This window comes from Bos mutus, chromosome 11 (assembly GCF_027580195.1).
Source record: "Bos mutus isolate GX-2022 chromosome 11, NWIPB_WYAK_1.1, whole genome shotgun sequence".
Lineage (NCBI taxonomy): Eukaryota > Metazoa > Chordata > Mammalia > Artiodactyla > Bovidae > Bos > Bos mutus.
The window spans coordinates 31,758,176-31,775,032 of NC_091627.1; the positions used below are offsets into that span (position 1 = coordinate 31,758,176).

The 16,857-nt window shown below is 42.8% G+C and overlaps 2 protein-coding genes across 4 annotated transcripts; both read right to left on the reverse strand.

Moving 5' to 3' along the window:
* Positions 1–952: 952 nt before the first annotated feature.
* SF3B6 (splicing factor 3b subunit 6) lies at positions 953–9,100 on the reverse strand. Its single transcript, XM_005895666.3, has 4 exons — positions 8,817–9,100; positions 5,998–6,116; positions 1,385–1,523; positions 953–1,213 (listed from the first exon to the last, which is right to left on the reverse strand). The coding sequence occupies exons 1-4, from the start codon at positions 8,844–8,846 to the stop codon at positions 1,124–1,126; spliced, it is 378 nt and encodes a 125-aa protein (XP_005895728.1). The 5' UTR covers positions 8,847–9,100; the 3' UTR covers positions 953–1,123.
* A 628-nt stretch (positions 9,101–9,728) lies between these two features.
* TP53I3 (tumor protein p53 inducible protein 3) lies at positions 9,729–15,872 on the reverse strand. 3 transcript variants are annotated; one of them, XM_070379192.1, is made up of 5 exons: positions 15,357–15,872; positions 12,957–13,224; positions 11,798–12,010; positions 10,707–10,903; positions 9,729–9,918 (listed from the first exon to the last, which is right to left on the reverse strand). In XM_070379192.1, the coding sequence occupies exons 1-5, from the start codon at positions 15,492–15,494 to the stop codon at positions 9,745–9,747; spliced, it is 990 nt and encodes a 329-aa protein (XP_070235293.1). In that variant the 5' UTR covers positions 15,495–15,872; the 3' UTR covers positions 9,729–9,744. The 3 variants fall into 3 exon arrangements, with proteins under 3 accessions (XP_070235293.1, XP_005895729.1, XP_014333700.1); XM_005895667.3 differs by having other exon boundaries at positions 9,729–9,927; XM_014478214.2 differs by lacking the exon at positions 10,707–10,903 and having other exon boundaries at positions 9,818–9,927.
* Positions 15,873–16,857: the final 985 nt, after the last annotated feature.

Genomic DNA, 16,857 nt, shown 5'->3' on the forward strand with positions numbered 1-16,857 from the left:
TATTTCTTGATTTTCAATAGTAGGCTTTGAGAAGACAGTACAAAAAGTATAAAATAGTCTATTTTCTTACAGTAATGATAGATTTCAAAGCTAAATGCATTTAAAAGTAGAATAGGCTTTGTCCATTTAAATGATTCAGTGCTTGTACATTTCAAATTGATTTTGGGTTATAGTTATATACAAAACAATTAGTCCATGTTTCTCCATTTGGCCCATGCCTACACTATAAAAAGAAAATTATAGCTATCTCCTCCAAGCTGCTGAGCTATGATGAATATGGTAATAAACATACTATTTCCATGCCATGGGAGTTTGTGATTATAAGACTAAGCATTAAGTATTTTATTTATGGCAAAGATATACTATGAGCTAAGGTCCAAAATATACACAGACACTTATTAACTAAAGGGAAAGAATACATAAATACATCTTAGACATGTAACAACAAATACCACCACCCTGGCAGCTTGCTCTCACGCTTCTAACAATGCATTATCATCTGAATGACCATTTCTAGAATAAACCTCTAAGGACAAGGGTACCAATAACTGACAAAGGCATTTCACTAACTATAAACCAAGTATCATTCAAATGTACTCATGTGGTTAATAAGTAGTTGATGTCAAAAAACATTTTATTCATTCACTCAAAATGATAAACTTTGGTTTCCTTATCTGCAAAATGGAGATACCTACCTTCACTGAGTTATTATGTAGATTTCATTATTAATAGACATTCAATAAGGAACAATACTCTTAATAAGTTCCCCTGATGGCTAAGCACTGGATTGGTCACTGGTGGTATTGAGAATATCAAAAGGTCCCCATTCTTAAGAAGCTCGGTCTCTAGGACCACCTACTACTGAATAATTCTTGATATGGTTCAATTGCTGTTTTATTATTATCTTTTTTTCCTGGTATAATATAGGAAAAATTTTGAGAAAACACTGACATGTTTTACCAAAAGCTACAAGTTTATTAACATAATATATTCTAACATATATCAGTTTCAAGTGGGTCTTTTTCAATCTCAAATAAGAAATCACAATATTCAGCATTAAAAAAAAAAAAAATAGTGGTGGTCATTCACGGGTTTTAGTCCAAAGTGAAAATGCAGAAAACGTTTACTTTGGTGGATCTGTGTTGATGCCATATTTCTCCTTAAGGAGCTTCAACTGTTCTTCCTTCTTCTTTGTGTCCATCTTCTGAAATGCCTGAAAGTGTAGTAAGGACAAAAGTTAACAGTTACCAACCTACAGTCAAATGAATTTTACCAATAGCACTAGCTAGAAAAGAACTCTGGAGATACATCTCCCCTAATGGTACAACCCTCCACGAACTCTTACATGGGTTCCCCAAGTGATGAGAACTGTGGCTGTACTTACCCTGTTGGCATTATAGTACAAAACCACAAGGTATCTGTTACAAACATTGAATCCTGACAGGTGATCACATGCATTCTTGGCATCAAAGATGTCCTCATAGACCACATAAGCTGTTCCTCTAGTTTCAGGTGTGTTCCCCCTACAAAGTGGAATTGGACTTAATTAAAATACACATTTACCTGAAAACCTTTAGGGGAAATAGATATTATGGACAGGTATGCTGAATAAGCCTTTAATTTCTTGAATTAGGTAATTTTTAAGTACCATATCTCAGATGAAACTTACTATATTAAGAATACTAATATGGTTACTAAAACAAGAGCAGCAAAGAACCAGCTTGAAATGTTCAGTCTTCATGTTCACTACCCTACTAAGAGAGAGCAGTCCTCATGTTCACTCTCCTACTGCTCATACTAAGAATCAATTTTTAGTCTTACACTGGTAAGTATAGTACCTTAGGAGTGATAGCTGTTATTACCAAGGATGTCTAGGATGCAGCTTTTCTTAATGTCCATTTATGTAACAGAAACAACAGTTTTGGTTATTTACCACACTAGTCCCTTGTTTCTAAAGATTTTGATTTTCTCCCTCACTCTAATTTTAGTTCCAATTCTTAAACACAAGACATTCTCCATCAATGTAGCGAACAAACGTTTCTGGGTAGTATTTTACTAAAGCTTATAAAATCCATAAAAATAAATTTTGTGTCTGTGGCAGGAGTGGGGTTGGAAGGAAGCCCCTACCAAGAAGATGGCAAAATTAAAAACAGTCAACCACCATCCTTTATGACCAGGACAGGTGTCCTCCGATGTAAAGAGAGAGCTAATGTAGTTTCTTCCATTTTCCTTAGAAGATTCTTTGTCCTTTCAAAACAAGATTCAACTGCTAACCTTCAGACATTCACTTTTAGTTAACATCTGCACTTTTATGCATTACACAGCCCTCTGTAGCCAGGGAAAAGGGCTGGGTTTCTGGAGGGATTGGGTTTGAAGTGTCCTTGTTGGTGGGGTACCTGTGAGTCAGAGAAGAATGCTGGCAGGTGGCTGAACACAGAAGCTCATGGATATGGAGCTGCTTCTTGTGTAGGGAAGCTATAGGGCTGCCACCTCCTCTCCTCACACAGCTTCAGTTAGGGGAGCAGCTAGGGAAGAAGCGTGAGGAGCAACAAACTGCAGGTGGCAGATGGCCATGCACTTATGAGTGGGGACAGCGGGCAGAGGTCCTATTCAGCTTATGCTCCGGTAAGCTAAAGATGGATATCCCCTTGCTTTCATCTGAGTTCCAGCCACCCAACGCAACTGCACAATAAGGTTTATCAACTGCCACGGTGACTGCACAGGGTCAAGGGAAGGCAGTGGGCCCACGGGAAGGGGAGGCACCTGCCTAGATTTGATCTAGGATGAGACTACAGTTCTGGGCCCTGGTCAGAGCTTGTGCTTCCTGTAAAAGGGAGAGGTGTAGGGGGCTGAGGGGGTTGAAGGGTGCCAGGACCATAGAATGCTCTCACTTTGTCAGACTGCATGGGCCTGATGAAGAATTTTATTATACTCTTTACTCACTGAAAGTAACAACTTCTGACTTTTAACCATTTTCAAGAATGCTTAGTTTTGAAATATTGGGGAATACTCAAAGGAAAAAAACACTGTCCCAAAGATTTTCCCCATAAGTCCACTTAATTTTTATTTTGGAATAAAACCATTAAAAAAAAAAAAAAGTAAAAATTTAAGTTCCAAAAGGGCAAATAAATGTTTTTTTTTTTTAATTTTACTCCTACAGTTGCTATGCATACAGCAAGTGCTAATAAGCATCTGAAGGATGGAGATCTACTTTTTCCTATCAGTTCTCACACACATCTTTTTTCCAGGAAGCTAACAAAACAAGAGCATCTCTCTTTTTCCTCTTACATCTTCTTAGGAAGTAGAAGCACGACAGGCACTAAACCCATTTTAAAGATGCTCCATCTCAAGTGCCCCAGCCCCTAATTATCAACCTAGTATCTTGAAATCTACATTGTAATTTTAATTAAAAATATATACTTGGTACCTACTATTAATATATGTTAGGTGCTGAGTCAACAGTATTTTCTTTCTTTGGCCACACCACACAATTTATAGGATTTTAGTTCCCTGAACAGGGACTAAAACTGGGTCCTCAGCAGTGAGAGCTTGGATCTTAACCACTGGATCACCAGGGAATTCCTGCAACATTATTTTCTAGATCAATGGTAAAAGCTTAAAGTAAAAGTAAGGAGACCTACTCATGGAACAACCTCTCTGAGCTTCAGCTGTTTTCATGTGTCAAATAGTGACATCCTACCTCACACATGGTTTTAAAAAACAAAAGATGTAACAAGTTTGAAAGAGCTTTAAAAAATTCAAAGCACAGAGAGTCTGCTACATGCCAGGTAAGCTGACAAATCAGCCGGGTTTGCCCAAGACTGTCCAGGTCTGGGCACTGAAAGTCCACTGTCCCAGAAAACTCCTTGGCTCTGGGCAAACTGAGAAGGCCACTCACCCTACTGCTGGGTGCCACAGAGCATGCCCACAGCTACAGGATAGGAAACATCTGTTCCTCAATCAGTAACTTAGACCCAAGTTCTTGCACACCAAACTTTTATGAATTTATTCAACAAATATACATAGCGTTCTTTCTACGTGACAGGTGCTGGAAATCCAATAGTGAAAAAGATGAGCATCATCCCTTCCTTCAAGGGGCTCTTTTCATGCAGGAGAAAGATATTATGTAAATAGATGTAAAACAGTTGCAGTTAATGAGAGATTAATGGGAAGATAGGGGTTACTTTAGCTAGGGTGGTCTAGGAAAACCACTCTGGCATTAAAGCTGAGATCTGAAGAATGAGGAGCCAGAAATGAGATGAGCTGGGTGGAAATCCATCCCAGACAGCGGACTGAGAGTTCTAAGGCCCTGAGCTACTCTGCAATCTTTATATTGACTTAACTCCACTAATCTCTTAATTGTGTACTATCAATAAATTTTGTTATACCTTCATAAATACACTGCCACTTTCTATATTATTCATTTACTTACAGGCACCGGGTGCTTAGCATGTGTCAGGCACAACAAGAGTTGTCAACATAAGTGAAAAGAATATATGGTTACCTACCCTGGAAGAATCCAAAGGCTGGCAGGAGCCACAAGTGAGCACACAGTCAACAGCAAAACCATATGACAACTAAGAGAAGCAGCTATGGGAGCACGGAGAGGGGGTAGCTGATGCACATTGGGAAGGAAATACTCAAAGTGTGAACTATCTAATTTGATCCTCTGGGAAATTCTTCTAGAAAGATTTTATATCATAGATAAACTCCAGAAGGTTAACTATTTTGTTGTTTCATATGACTAGCAAGTACCCAGTGAGTATTTGAACCTAGGTTATCATACTGCCTCCATGTTAAAAGCTGAAAGGCACTATCCATTCAGATTATCTTCTATGTGAGGAAAAAGCCAGGCAACTTGTCTAGAGTCACATGACTCATTCTGAAGCAGAATCTTGTCTCCTGAACCCCAAGTCAAGGGATACCATTCTTGTATGTCTCAAACAGGAGTTCTTAACCTAGAGCTCATGTACCCACTGAAATCACGTGAAATGTTGTGTGTATTCTGCAGAAAGGGCCCAAAAGTTTTATCAAATTTGGAAAAAAAAAAGAGTTCCTTAAAAAGACAATTGGTCTGTAACACTTCATTTTCATTTCACTTCTGAGTACCAATGATGGTACATTTCTAGCTCTTCGTTTACTTTTTGGAAGAACAGTGATCACTGAAAAGGAGAATCCTCAAGATCTCACAGAGTTCTAAAAGCCAAGAAGGAACTGTCAAGTCATAAAAGAATTCCAATGGAAAATAAAACCTTTAGAAATCCTCTTAGATGGACTCCTAGTTAATTTGCTCATGTATACTAGTTAAAAGGACAGCAGCTGTGGTACTATGCAGAGATTCAATTTAGAATCACAAGATTTTATCACTAAAGAGCTGGGTGAAACTTGAAAAGTACTGATACTTTTACTCTCTGAGCTTTAGTAGCCTCACCTGTGAAACAGACACCCTATCACTTCCACACAGGGTTGTAGTGTCAGTGATGCAAATAAAAGCACCTATTAGGACAAATGGCATACAGAAGATGTTCAACAGATACCATCTGAAGCCCCAATCTTTAGATTAAATTAAAACATGGATTTATAATTACTTTGCCCTATACTTCTAAATCTTCAATAGAAAGGTGTAGTTGGAAAAAAAAAACATTTTTCTGTTACTTTTATATCTCTTTACACAACTTACTCAGAAATTTTGGAGTCAGTAAAGGAGACAGTAAAGACTGTTGAGAAAATTAAGAGTAACCACAGTAGAATACTTCTTTAAAATAGTAGCTATATAAAAAATGTCAATTCTTTTTCTTCCCATCTGTTGCCTTCAAACCACTCATTACTACTTCATGCTCTCTATAATTTCACAACTACCATTCTTGGCTTTCAATGAGTTGGATCATGAGGGTCTCTAGCCTCTTGGTAAGGCCCTCTGTCAGCTGTTAATTCTGAGATTATAAATTACACAATCATTTCTCTAAATGACATTTCAAAAGTTTCAGTAAGACTCACACTCTGATTTGACGAATAGGTCCGTATTTCCCAAATATATCATACATTTCTTCAGCTGTGATTTTGTAAGGCAAATTTCTTATATACAAAATCCGATTTACTTCTGGTGGAAGTCGAATCTAAAATGAAAGATAATGGGTTATCATTATAATCAGAGGCAAGAGAGCTACTATTTGAAAAATTGTCTCATAATACATTCTAAAAAAAAAGATACATAATTTTTATACACCAAGAGTAAGAACTGTAATCTGACATTAATGAAAATGGAATGCTCTTGGGAAAAGCAACTGGATGCTGGTTATAGGGAGGGCTGTTAGTAGGAACTAATAAGAGGCTATTACAAAATCCAGGACTTCCATGGTGGTTCAGATGGTAAAGCGTCTGCCTACAATGTGGGAGACCCAGGTTCAATCCCTGGGTCGGGAAGATCTCCTGGACAAGGAAATGGCAACCCAATCCAGTATTCTTGCCTAGAAAATCCCATAGATGGAGGAGCCTGGTAGGCTACAGTCCAAGGGGTTGCAAAGAGTTGGACACAACTGAGCGACTTCACTACTACTACACTACTACAAAATCCAGATTTTTAGTCACTACAGGTAAACAAAGATATCCAACCTCATTTAAAAGTCCTCAATGCTACAGACATTTGTGGGGAAGAACAAGGGAACTGCTTCCTGTTTGCTGGATAATAAAACTCCTACTGATGACCCTTTTCTGGTCTCAGAAACTTGTTCTATCAATGATCCCCTCTCTCCTTTGAATTTACAGCCTTTTCCTCACCATTGGCTTCTTTTATTCCTCACGTGAACAGTTGCTTATATACTCCCAATTGTCACACAAAATAAAACACTTTGGATCCCTCTTCATTCATTCAAATATTTAGTGAGCACCTTTGTTATACATTAGGATTACAGAATGAAGGGGACAAAAAAGAGCTCTCTACTTACTATCCCATCTTGCTCCTTTTTTCTTTTCTTTCAGTCAACCATCTGAAAAGATGCAGTGTATATACTCACTGCCTCTTATTCTTTACTTCATGACACTCATTAACCTACCACAATCTAGCTCTACCCAAGCACTCTGATGAAAATTGTTTTTATGCACTAAGACCTTTCACTTAGTGTTCAATTCTCATCAGCTCCTCTGAGGCTTCTGACACTGTTCACTATCACCTTCTTGACTATTCCTGACACTCTATTGCCTTGGATTCCTCCTAATTCTCTGGCTAGTAGTCCTCAGTCTTCTTTGGCCATTAAAATAGGATTTTCCAAAGAGTTTTACCTTTAGACTTCTTTTCTTGACTCTTCATATACTCCCCTTATCTCTACATTACTTTGGTCTCTTAACTACACATGCTTTCCACCCTAAGTCGATGACTCCCAAATATGTATCTCCAGTCCAGATTTCATTCTTGTGCTCCTTGTTAACATACTAATTACATACTGGACATTACTAATGTGCACAATAACTATTAAACCAGCACATAAACTATTAAATGTCTATTTCAGGCATTAACAATAAAGTGTTGTATACGTGGAAGAACAAGATAACTTATTCCCAGCCCTCAGGCTATTAGTGGCGACAAATGGTAAACAAGTACAATCAAGTTTTAGACGTTAAGATTTAAGGTTCAGTTCAAGTAGATAATTAACACTGTCAGATAATCACAACATACTTTCTAGTAAATCCGCTTTCTAACTCTGCAAGACACTATATCACATTTTCTCCTCTTTCCTCAAACCTTACCATCAACACTCCCTCTGACATCTGAGTTGAACTGTATCCTCTCTTCCCTGCTCATCCGAGATGATAACCTTGGCTCTTGCTTATTAGAGAAAACAGATATAACCAAATGGTAAATGTCTTATATTCAATCTTCATTTATCCACATTCATCCACTTTTCCTCTCATTGCTATGATAACCCCTCACCTACCCCAAACTACTGAATTTAACCTATCTTTCTCCTGCAACATTGGCATACAAATACACCTTATATCACACATCTTTAAAATAAAGTTAACTGTCATCCAACGTCTATGTACATACATGAAAACTTGTGGAAAAGCTATCTCCATTTTCTCAATTTCTACCTTTTTTTCATCCCACCGTATTCCACGTTTATCCACTGAAATGATTATTATCGAAGTTACCAAAAATCTTCACCTAACCATATTCAATTATGTCTTCACCTTAGTATACCTCTCAGAAGCTTAAAGCTGACCACTCTCTCGAGACAATTTTTCTTAGGTTTCCATAACACCCCACTCCCTAATATTACAATGTAAGCAGCAGGTCTTTTTTTTTAATTCATTATTGTATCTCCAGTACTTAAGACTAGTGTCTGGCACACAGTAAGTGTTCAATAAATATGACTGACTTATTGGATCCTCCCTCAAGTCTGGAACATACTAAGGTGCTCAAAAAATATCTTTGAAAACATTAATGAAGGATCCAAAAATTCCATAATCTGAAGATACTTCCAGGTTCCAGCTGGAAAGCCTAAGTGATTTATTGGGGGGTTCAACTGCGCTACTGACTTTTAGGCCGAGGAGAAGATCCCGATGCCAGATTCCAGGTACACGTGAAGCAACTTAGGCTGTTAACACTATCACTGACAGTAAGATAACAGACTCAAAAGCAACACTGACGGAAATAAGACTCAAGGAGCACATTCCTAAGGTCGGGGCCAGGATGAAATCTCCCCTCTGACAGATAACTTTTGATCCTTCCCCCCGAAGGGACAAAGGAGGGCCAAGAATGCTCTCTGGTCACGCCAGCAGCCAAGTCCCCTTCCTTGGCAGAAGTCCCCGACACTCACGTTCGCCCTCTTGGCCGCTTGCATCGCCATCTTGGCGGGCTGATGAAGTTACAGCAGCAAAGACTTGAATTTCTCCGCACTCCTCTGGAGCTCGCTTACTTTCGAGCGCAACAAGGCATCAGATACAGGACATCAACATCCAGACCCCGCCGGAAGCTGTTCTAACTCGACGGAATATCACCGTCTCACCCCGAAACGTGCTGACGTAGCTACTCTTACAAATAAGACTCCAGAGCAAAATAGGTCTGAGATACTTAACGAGGCCGGAAGGTTGAAAGGCGAAAGTCCAAGGCACTTCCGGCTCTGAACCGGAAGGGGCGGGACTTGGGCTTAAAAAGTGTTCCGGTCGGGGAGACCCTGAACCAAGGAAGTTGTCTGGATGGGGCGAGGCCTGAGGAGAGCTCCGCAGGGCGGAAGCGGGCCTCGCTAGGTGGGTCTGCACCCTGGTGAGTTGCGGGAGAGGACCGGCAGTGGAGTGGGATCCCGGGCTGCAGGCCGCGCGCTACGTGCGAGGGGACGTGTGCATGCGTCCGGGCCTCTGACAGTGCGCGAAGCCGAATCTGCAGGGTTCTGGCTGATTGTGTTGTGGCCGACACTGTATCTGGTACTCAGAAGCCCTGGCGCTAGCGCAGGCCCCCGAAATTGAGCGTGAGCCGACCAGGCCTCTACTCTAATCTCCGCGACTATGCCTGTCCCGACTCCCACCTCGCCTCCCAGCCGGCGACTGCAGTCCACGCGCCACTCGTCAAGTCCACTCTTTATTTCCTTAGACCAGCTTTATACTGATAATTTGAGGAGGCTGCGGGAGAAATAGGGGGTTACAGGCGAGCCTGGAGTGGCGCCCAGTTGCCTGACTGTGTACAGAGTTTTCTCCAAGTTTGCTATCGGAAGACTGGAGAGGTAGCCTTGTCTTGTACTACCCACTTCTTCACTGGGGCAGCTCCAGGACGATTTTGCCCACGTTCTTGTTAGTCTCCATGTACTCATGGGCTTCTTGAATTTCAGCCACGGGGTAGACTCTGTCCAGAACCGGCAGTAAGCGTTGAGGGCCCTCCGTGGAGAAGTGGGGCAGAATTTGCTCTGTGAAAGCCTTCACCAGCATCTGCTTGTACTTAAGGAAAAGAAGACCATCAGTCTGGACGGAGGCATTTCTTTGTCACTCCCCACCCTGCTTAGCGTTTCTGCTTTCTCTGAAACTTGTACACATCTGAAGTCACACAAGGGTATGTAATAATCACCTCACTCCTAGCATGTATGTGCATGCCTCTAGATTTGTAAGCTCGATTGTGTACCAGGTAAAGATCAAGCCTGGAGAAGATACTAGTGTCACTGAAAGCTGAAGGACTCTTTTTAAATAAAGACTTCAAGCAGGAGGCAGCCATAGAGAGGACTTATATAGGCTCAATTCAAAAGAGATGCTTAACCCCTGTTATCCCCCAGCAGATGTGAAACCCTGTGAGGAAACATTCCCAAAGCTGGCACCTGCTGGAATGCCACACGATTTCAGGAATGTATAAACTGTTAAAGGTAGAAGCTTACTAACCTCACTTACCTAAGAGGTTTTCTTAGCACACTGAGAACAGTTCTGCCTTTGCAAACAAAAGCCTTGGTACTATTAGAAATATTTCCTAATATAGTCAAGGCTTTGTTCATTTTATGTGAAGTTTACATACTATATTAAGTATTAGCCACCCTCTTTCCAAGATGTTGAGGCTTTCATCAACCAATTTTAATGAGTTCTTGAAATTGGGTTACCAGTTTATCCACAGGGGGGCAAATTTCTACAGGCTCTGCAACTTAATATGTGATCCTTTCTCAGGATTATGTGAATGAATCACACTTTTCTGGATAATAGTTAAATCACATGTTTTATATTCACCCATCACTCACCTTTTTGTCCCTAGGTCTTAGAAGACTGGTGATCAGACTTCCCCTTTTAAAAAGTAGCTTTGAAAACAGAGGCCCACTGATGACAGCTCCTCCCAGCAGACCATAGAGAACCCAATGACCATCAAGAGCCAGGCAGTTGACATTTTTCTCCCAGTAGGAGCCGCCTATGCAGTCTAGAATGAGGTTGACTCCAGCACCTTTCACATGAAACACAGATTTGTGATGCTAGTCAGAATCAGAAAGATTAGTGCAAAAGAAGATTACATGGCATATTTGTGGAAATATGGGTATAAATATATACAAGTGCAAGCAGTAAATCTATAGGTTGGAACCCAGAGCATTGCTTATAGAACCATGGTTGTAAATGGAGTTTAGAGAGCTGAAGTGTATCATATATATGTGATATAGTTCATATTATATGATCCCTGCCACAGCAAGAGGGAAATGGGACAACACCATGATCTGGTATTTTCCCTGACCTCCACATAAGTAGAGACCCACTGGCACCCAGGGGAATAGGGGAGATCCACCCCAGCCTACAGTACAGGCTAGTCCATATATAAGTTATGAAGTGTCTGCACGGGGCTCTCTGAATCATGGCTTTGCTAGCTTTCTTTTTAACTCTTTTTGATTCTTGTCAAAAAATGGAATGGGATGAGCCAAATATAAACAGATTTGGCTCTGGAATATAGAGGCATACACATCTACTTACCCACTTAGGGAGCTACCTACCAAAGCCTACTATGACCAGCTCCAAACTAGTTTCTACCCCTTCCTCCTTTTAATTCAATACAGAGTGCCTAGTTGGGAAAAAGAGGTCCTGAGTAATTGCAGGCCAACTCTGTGTGATTATCCCCTTTGTAAAAAGCATATGAATCATATCACTTACAAGAATGCCCATGAAAATCACCTTAGTCCTAAATACTGCCTGCCTGTCTCCAGTGGTCAAACAGTAGAGTACTAGAATTTGGCCTGGGCAGGTGTTTTGCTTTTAGCAGAGGGAAAACAGATCCAGAAGCAACTCTGTGGCTGGTGAGAATTTTATTTAATTATCTCTGAAACTCCTGCTGAACTGCAGAAGCTTTGTTTACCTTTAGTGAATTTCAGTGTTGCTTCAGAAAAATCCTCTTCTTTGTAATTGAATCCAGCAGCTGCTCCGAGCTTTTCTGCTATTTGAAGCTTCTCCTGGGAACCAGCTGTGACCAGAGGAGTAGCCCCAGCCATCCGGGCAAGTTGGATGGCAGCTGTGCCCACACCGCTTGCTCCTGCATGGATTAGCACAGAGTCTCCAGCCTGAACATTTCCTGTGATAGAAAGTATAGGAACCATGTTCTTTACTTTGCAACTGCTGTACCTTTACCACATAGGTTTATTCTACCATGATCACCTGGCCCTGGAACCACCAAATGGGAAATCTCTTGCTGTCTTTTTTAAAAATTATTTTTATTTATTCATTTGGCTGCATTGTGGCATGCAGGATCTTTGATCTTCGATGCAGTATGCAAATTCTTATTTGTGGCATCTGGTTCCCTGACCAGATTGAACCTGGGCCCCTGCATTGGGAATGTGGAGTCATAGCCACTGGACCACCAGGGAAGTTCCCATCCTTCGCTTGAGAGTGAAGCAGCCAATCTCACCTTGATGCTCTTAGGCCACCTTGGTATGCCTTCTGTCCATCACAGCTGTACCACCCTTCAAGTCCTTCTATTCCAGAAAGCCTTCTCTGACCTTCGCCCATACGAACCTTTCTCACCTTAAGCTTCTGTTATAGTTTGTAGTTAGAGACAGGGCCACCCTTCCAAACACTGTGGTTGTCTTCCCAGTTACACTGATTTCCCCAAAGGCAGAGACCCTCACGTGAGCTCTTGGCTGGCCTCCGTGGGAATAAGGAGGAATTAAAGAGTTAGTTGAATGGCTCCCTGTGCTGCACTAGGGCTCTCAGAGAGCTTAGCAAGACTGAGAAGCAGGGACTACTACTGGGCTTACAGTGTGAAGATGCACACAGGCCTTCTATCCAGTGCTCACCAGGTTTTCTATCTGCTAACCATGATTTTCAGCCTCAATATCAAGCCATTGCTACATAGTATGAGGATCTGATACTAAGTAGGGGGTGCTGGGGTTGGCTGTTGCTCAGTGGCCAGATCAAAGCTTCCCTTCAGGACTGCTGGGTTTTGAGGTGGCTGAGTTATGAATAAATGAATAAATTGAACTATGCTGTATGGAGTGAGCATGGGGTGCACTGGTCCTTACCCACAAGATGTAATAGCTGGAAGGCAGTGAGCCAGGCCTCTGGGATGGCTGCAGCCTGACACATGGTCAGCCCTGCTGGGATGGGCATGAGGAGCTCTGCAGGGACAGTGACATACTGAGCCTGACCCCCGCCAGACAGCAGAACCATGGCTGGGTCCCCGACCCTCCAGGGTCCCTGGCAGCCAGCTCCGAGCTCTGCCACATGTCCAGATGCCTCAAGTCCCAAAATGTTGCTGGCTCCTGGAGGTGGGGCATATTGGCCTTGTCTCTGCAGAAAGAGGACACGCTAGGTAGTAAGCATGATCAGAAATCTGTGTCAGCATCCCTGGCCTTCCCATAGCTCCCCTCCTCCCCCTTTAAGACAAAATTCAGGGTAAAATTAGGTTTTTTAAGTCGAGAAAAAAGAGAGGGGAGGTAATTTGTTTCATACAAATAAGAGACTAGGTCCCATAATCAGTGGATGTCTAACTTGTGGTATCACTTCAGTCCTTGTATCATCTAAACCCCTTGTTTTACAAATGAAGAAACTGAGACCTGGTCAGGGGAACCAGGGTAACAAAACAAGTTAATAGCAAGACTAGTAACTAAACCATGGGCTTCCTAATGATATATCTCATATATCAAGTGCCAGGCTCTGTACTCATGCCTCACAATTGTCAGAGGCCTGAGACCAGAGGGACTGAACTAGGAGTGTGCATGAGAACAATTTGAGATGCTTTTTCAAAGTATACATGCCTGGATCCCTGCCTTATTTATTTTGAATAAGTGCCCCTGTGATTCTGGTGTACATTTCTTAATCACTTCAAAAAATGCAGGTGGCCCAGTTTAGTGCCTCAAGAAGAAGTTGGAAGAAAGTTCTTAAGAGCACTGCCCCCTGCCAGCTCTGGAACCCTCAGAGTGGAAAGAATACAGACTCAGAATCCTTAAGACAAAGACCTCAATCTGAATCCCTGCTCCCCTGGTTACTAGTGTGTGGCTTTGGGCTCATTGCTGAACCTCTCTGACTCTCAGTTTCTTTATCTGTAGAGTACAAATGGTGAACAGGATTGCCTGAGGAGCAGCTAGGATTCCTGATTTTCACCCAGGCGGCCCTGGTTTGACTCCTGGTGTGAGGATGCCAACCTTTGAGGCGGGGCTTCCCTAGTGGCTCAGACGGTAAAGAATCCACCTGCAATGTAAGAGACCTAGGTTCTGAAAGGTTGTTGCTGAACCACAAAAGACGCCAGGATTCTTGGCCTCCGGAAGAGAGGAATTCAATCCAGGGCCAGTGACGAGGCTTGATCGCTCAGAGCTTTTGTGTAATAAAGTTTTATTAAAGTATAGAAGAGATAGAGAACGTCTGACACAGACATCAGAAGGGGGCCAAGAAGAGTGCCCCCCCTGCTAGTCTGTAGCCGGATGTTACATAACTACTAGCAAGCTGTTAATTATAGAAAGGAGACGTCTCAAAACTCAGCACCAAGCCCCTCACCCACAGCATGCCTTTTGAGATAACATTGGCACCAGGTGAGTCATCCCAGGCCATAAAACCAAAATCTCGAAGAAAGACAGGTTTCAAGTAAATATATAGTTTCATCAACATAGATTAGGAGAGCAATGTATGAGTAAAACATGCAGGTTTGTCAAGACTGGTTCTGAGTCTTAGGTTCTGAATCTTAGGCGGAACTGACTTGAAAGACAGAGTCTAGGGTAAATACATAGTTCATTAACATAGCTTAAACATTTCTATAAGAAAAACGCATTGGTTAGCTTAAGGTTTGAGAAAAGTTCAGGTGGAACCAGGTTTCATTATGGCAACATAGAATTTTAAGAGAAACCTCTTAAAATTTGTATAGAGAAGGGAAAAAAAATCTAACACTTGTTTCCTCCTGCCACTTAAGAGAGATAAAAAATGTCTGACACCTGAAGCCTATTTCCTCCATTTGGAGACCCCTGGCCTTCCTGCCTGTTATCCTCTCAGTCCAATCCCGGGTCAGAAGGATCCCCTGGAGAAGGGAATGGCAACCTACTCCAGTGTTCTTGCTTGAACAATCCCGTGGACAGAGGAGGCTGGTGGGCTACAGTCCATGGGGTTGCAAAGAGTCAGACAAGACTGAGCTGACGCTTTCACTTTTTCACTTTCAAAGGAGATACAGGGAGGTCTAATACCCACCCCACCAACACATCTGGAAGCCTGAGCGGACAGACAATGGAATGACACAGGGTGGCCTCTGCTGTGCACATACCCCTTTATTTTGTGTAAACAAGGGAGGCTAAATGGTTCTAGTTACAGAACCCCAACGAAGCAGGTCATGATGAGCGTTTAATGGCAGTGCCTAGTCTCCTTCATCTGTCTGGTGAATGTTTATTAAAGACCGCGTTGCCCTGCTCAGTCCCAGTTGCTGTCAGACCCCGGGGTACCTGGAGTAAGTCCGCCCTGTTCAGGGCGCTGGCTGCCACCTTCAGGAGGACTTCACCCTCGCCTGGGCTGGGCTTGGCCACTTCCTTCAAGTAAAGATTTTCTGGTCCTCCCGGCTTGTCAAAGTGCACAGCTATCATGGTCTCTGAGGACACACAGGGTATAGCAAAGTTCTTTCAGGGCTCCAGCGCCCTGCTGCCGGCCGGCGGCCTCCCTCAATCCGTCTGGCCGTCGGCCCCTGCTCTCCTTCCAGCGAGGCCCCTGCCGCCTCCAGGCCAACCCCACGCGGAAGGCTCCGGCTGAGGTGGGGGTGCAGGGAGGCTGGCCACACCGACTGGCTGCGGGCGGAACAGGAAAACACTGAAGAGCATGAAGCAATTTTCACTCCCTCTGAGTTGGAATCTCCCACCTGTCTGGATCGCTAGAGCCTGTGTGAGCTCCTTACGTGCTCCAGGCCCGGCCCTCTGCTGCTGTTGCTGCTGCTCCAGGTGACAGGGCGCGGTCCTGAGCGCCCGGCGGGTCCTAGGAGGTGGAAGGCTGCACTCTGGGTAGTGCAGGGGGTGGGGTTGCCCAGAATCAACCCTCCCCTTCCTTCTCTCCCTTGAAAATGCAAAGCTAGTGGCGGCAAATCAGATTTTTGTGAAATTGGAGCCTCTGGAATCTAGTCTTTCCCTTGGTTTAGCATGAAATGCTGTTACAGCACTCAACTTTGAGAATCATTCCCTCTAAGAGAACTAGAACCGGAACTCTTGGCAGGCGACGGGTCCATTTCCCAGCCTGGCCAGGCTTTTGGCCGGTTTGTGCTGTCAGTCTCTTTCTGCCCTTGGTCTCTGGAGTAAGGTGGGCAAGCAGGGTGCTTCTGAGAAAAAAGAGAGGAACACTGTGGGGAAAGGGAAGATAAAAGCAGTCCTGGGATTCTTTAAACTTCTGTGATTTCTCCTGTCTTTCCTGAGGATGAGGAAATGGCCCCTGGAAGATGCTGCCCAGTGAGGCAATTTAGCCTGGTTTCTCAACCTTGCCACAGTTGACATTTTGGACAAAATAATTTTTTGTTTTGAAAGACTTCCCAGTGCAGCGTGGGGTGTTTAGCAGCACCCCTGGTCTTCACCCACTAGATATCAACAGCACCCTTCTCCAGTTGTGACAATAAAAAATGTCTTGACATTGTCAGATATCCCCTGGGTAGCAAAAAAACGCCTGCTCCTGGTTACAAGCCACTGGATTAGAAGAATATACATGTATGTGCACCTGTATAAAAAGATAGGTAACTTTTTTTGCAGTGCCTTATAATTTGCCTCTTCACATGTGTTCTCTTATTTGAGTTTTATGACACTTCACTAAAAAGGAATTGAGATGTATCAACAGAAAGATTAATTTGGTTTCAAGGGGCACATAGCTGATGAATGTCAGAGCCAGGAATCAAACTATCTCATGGTCCTGCCCAAGGCTCTAGAGTAGAAGGAAAGACTGCCTGGGGCAACCATCTGTCCCATCAATTACAAA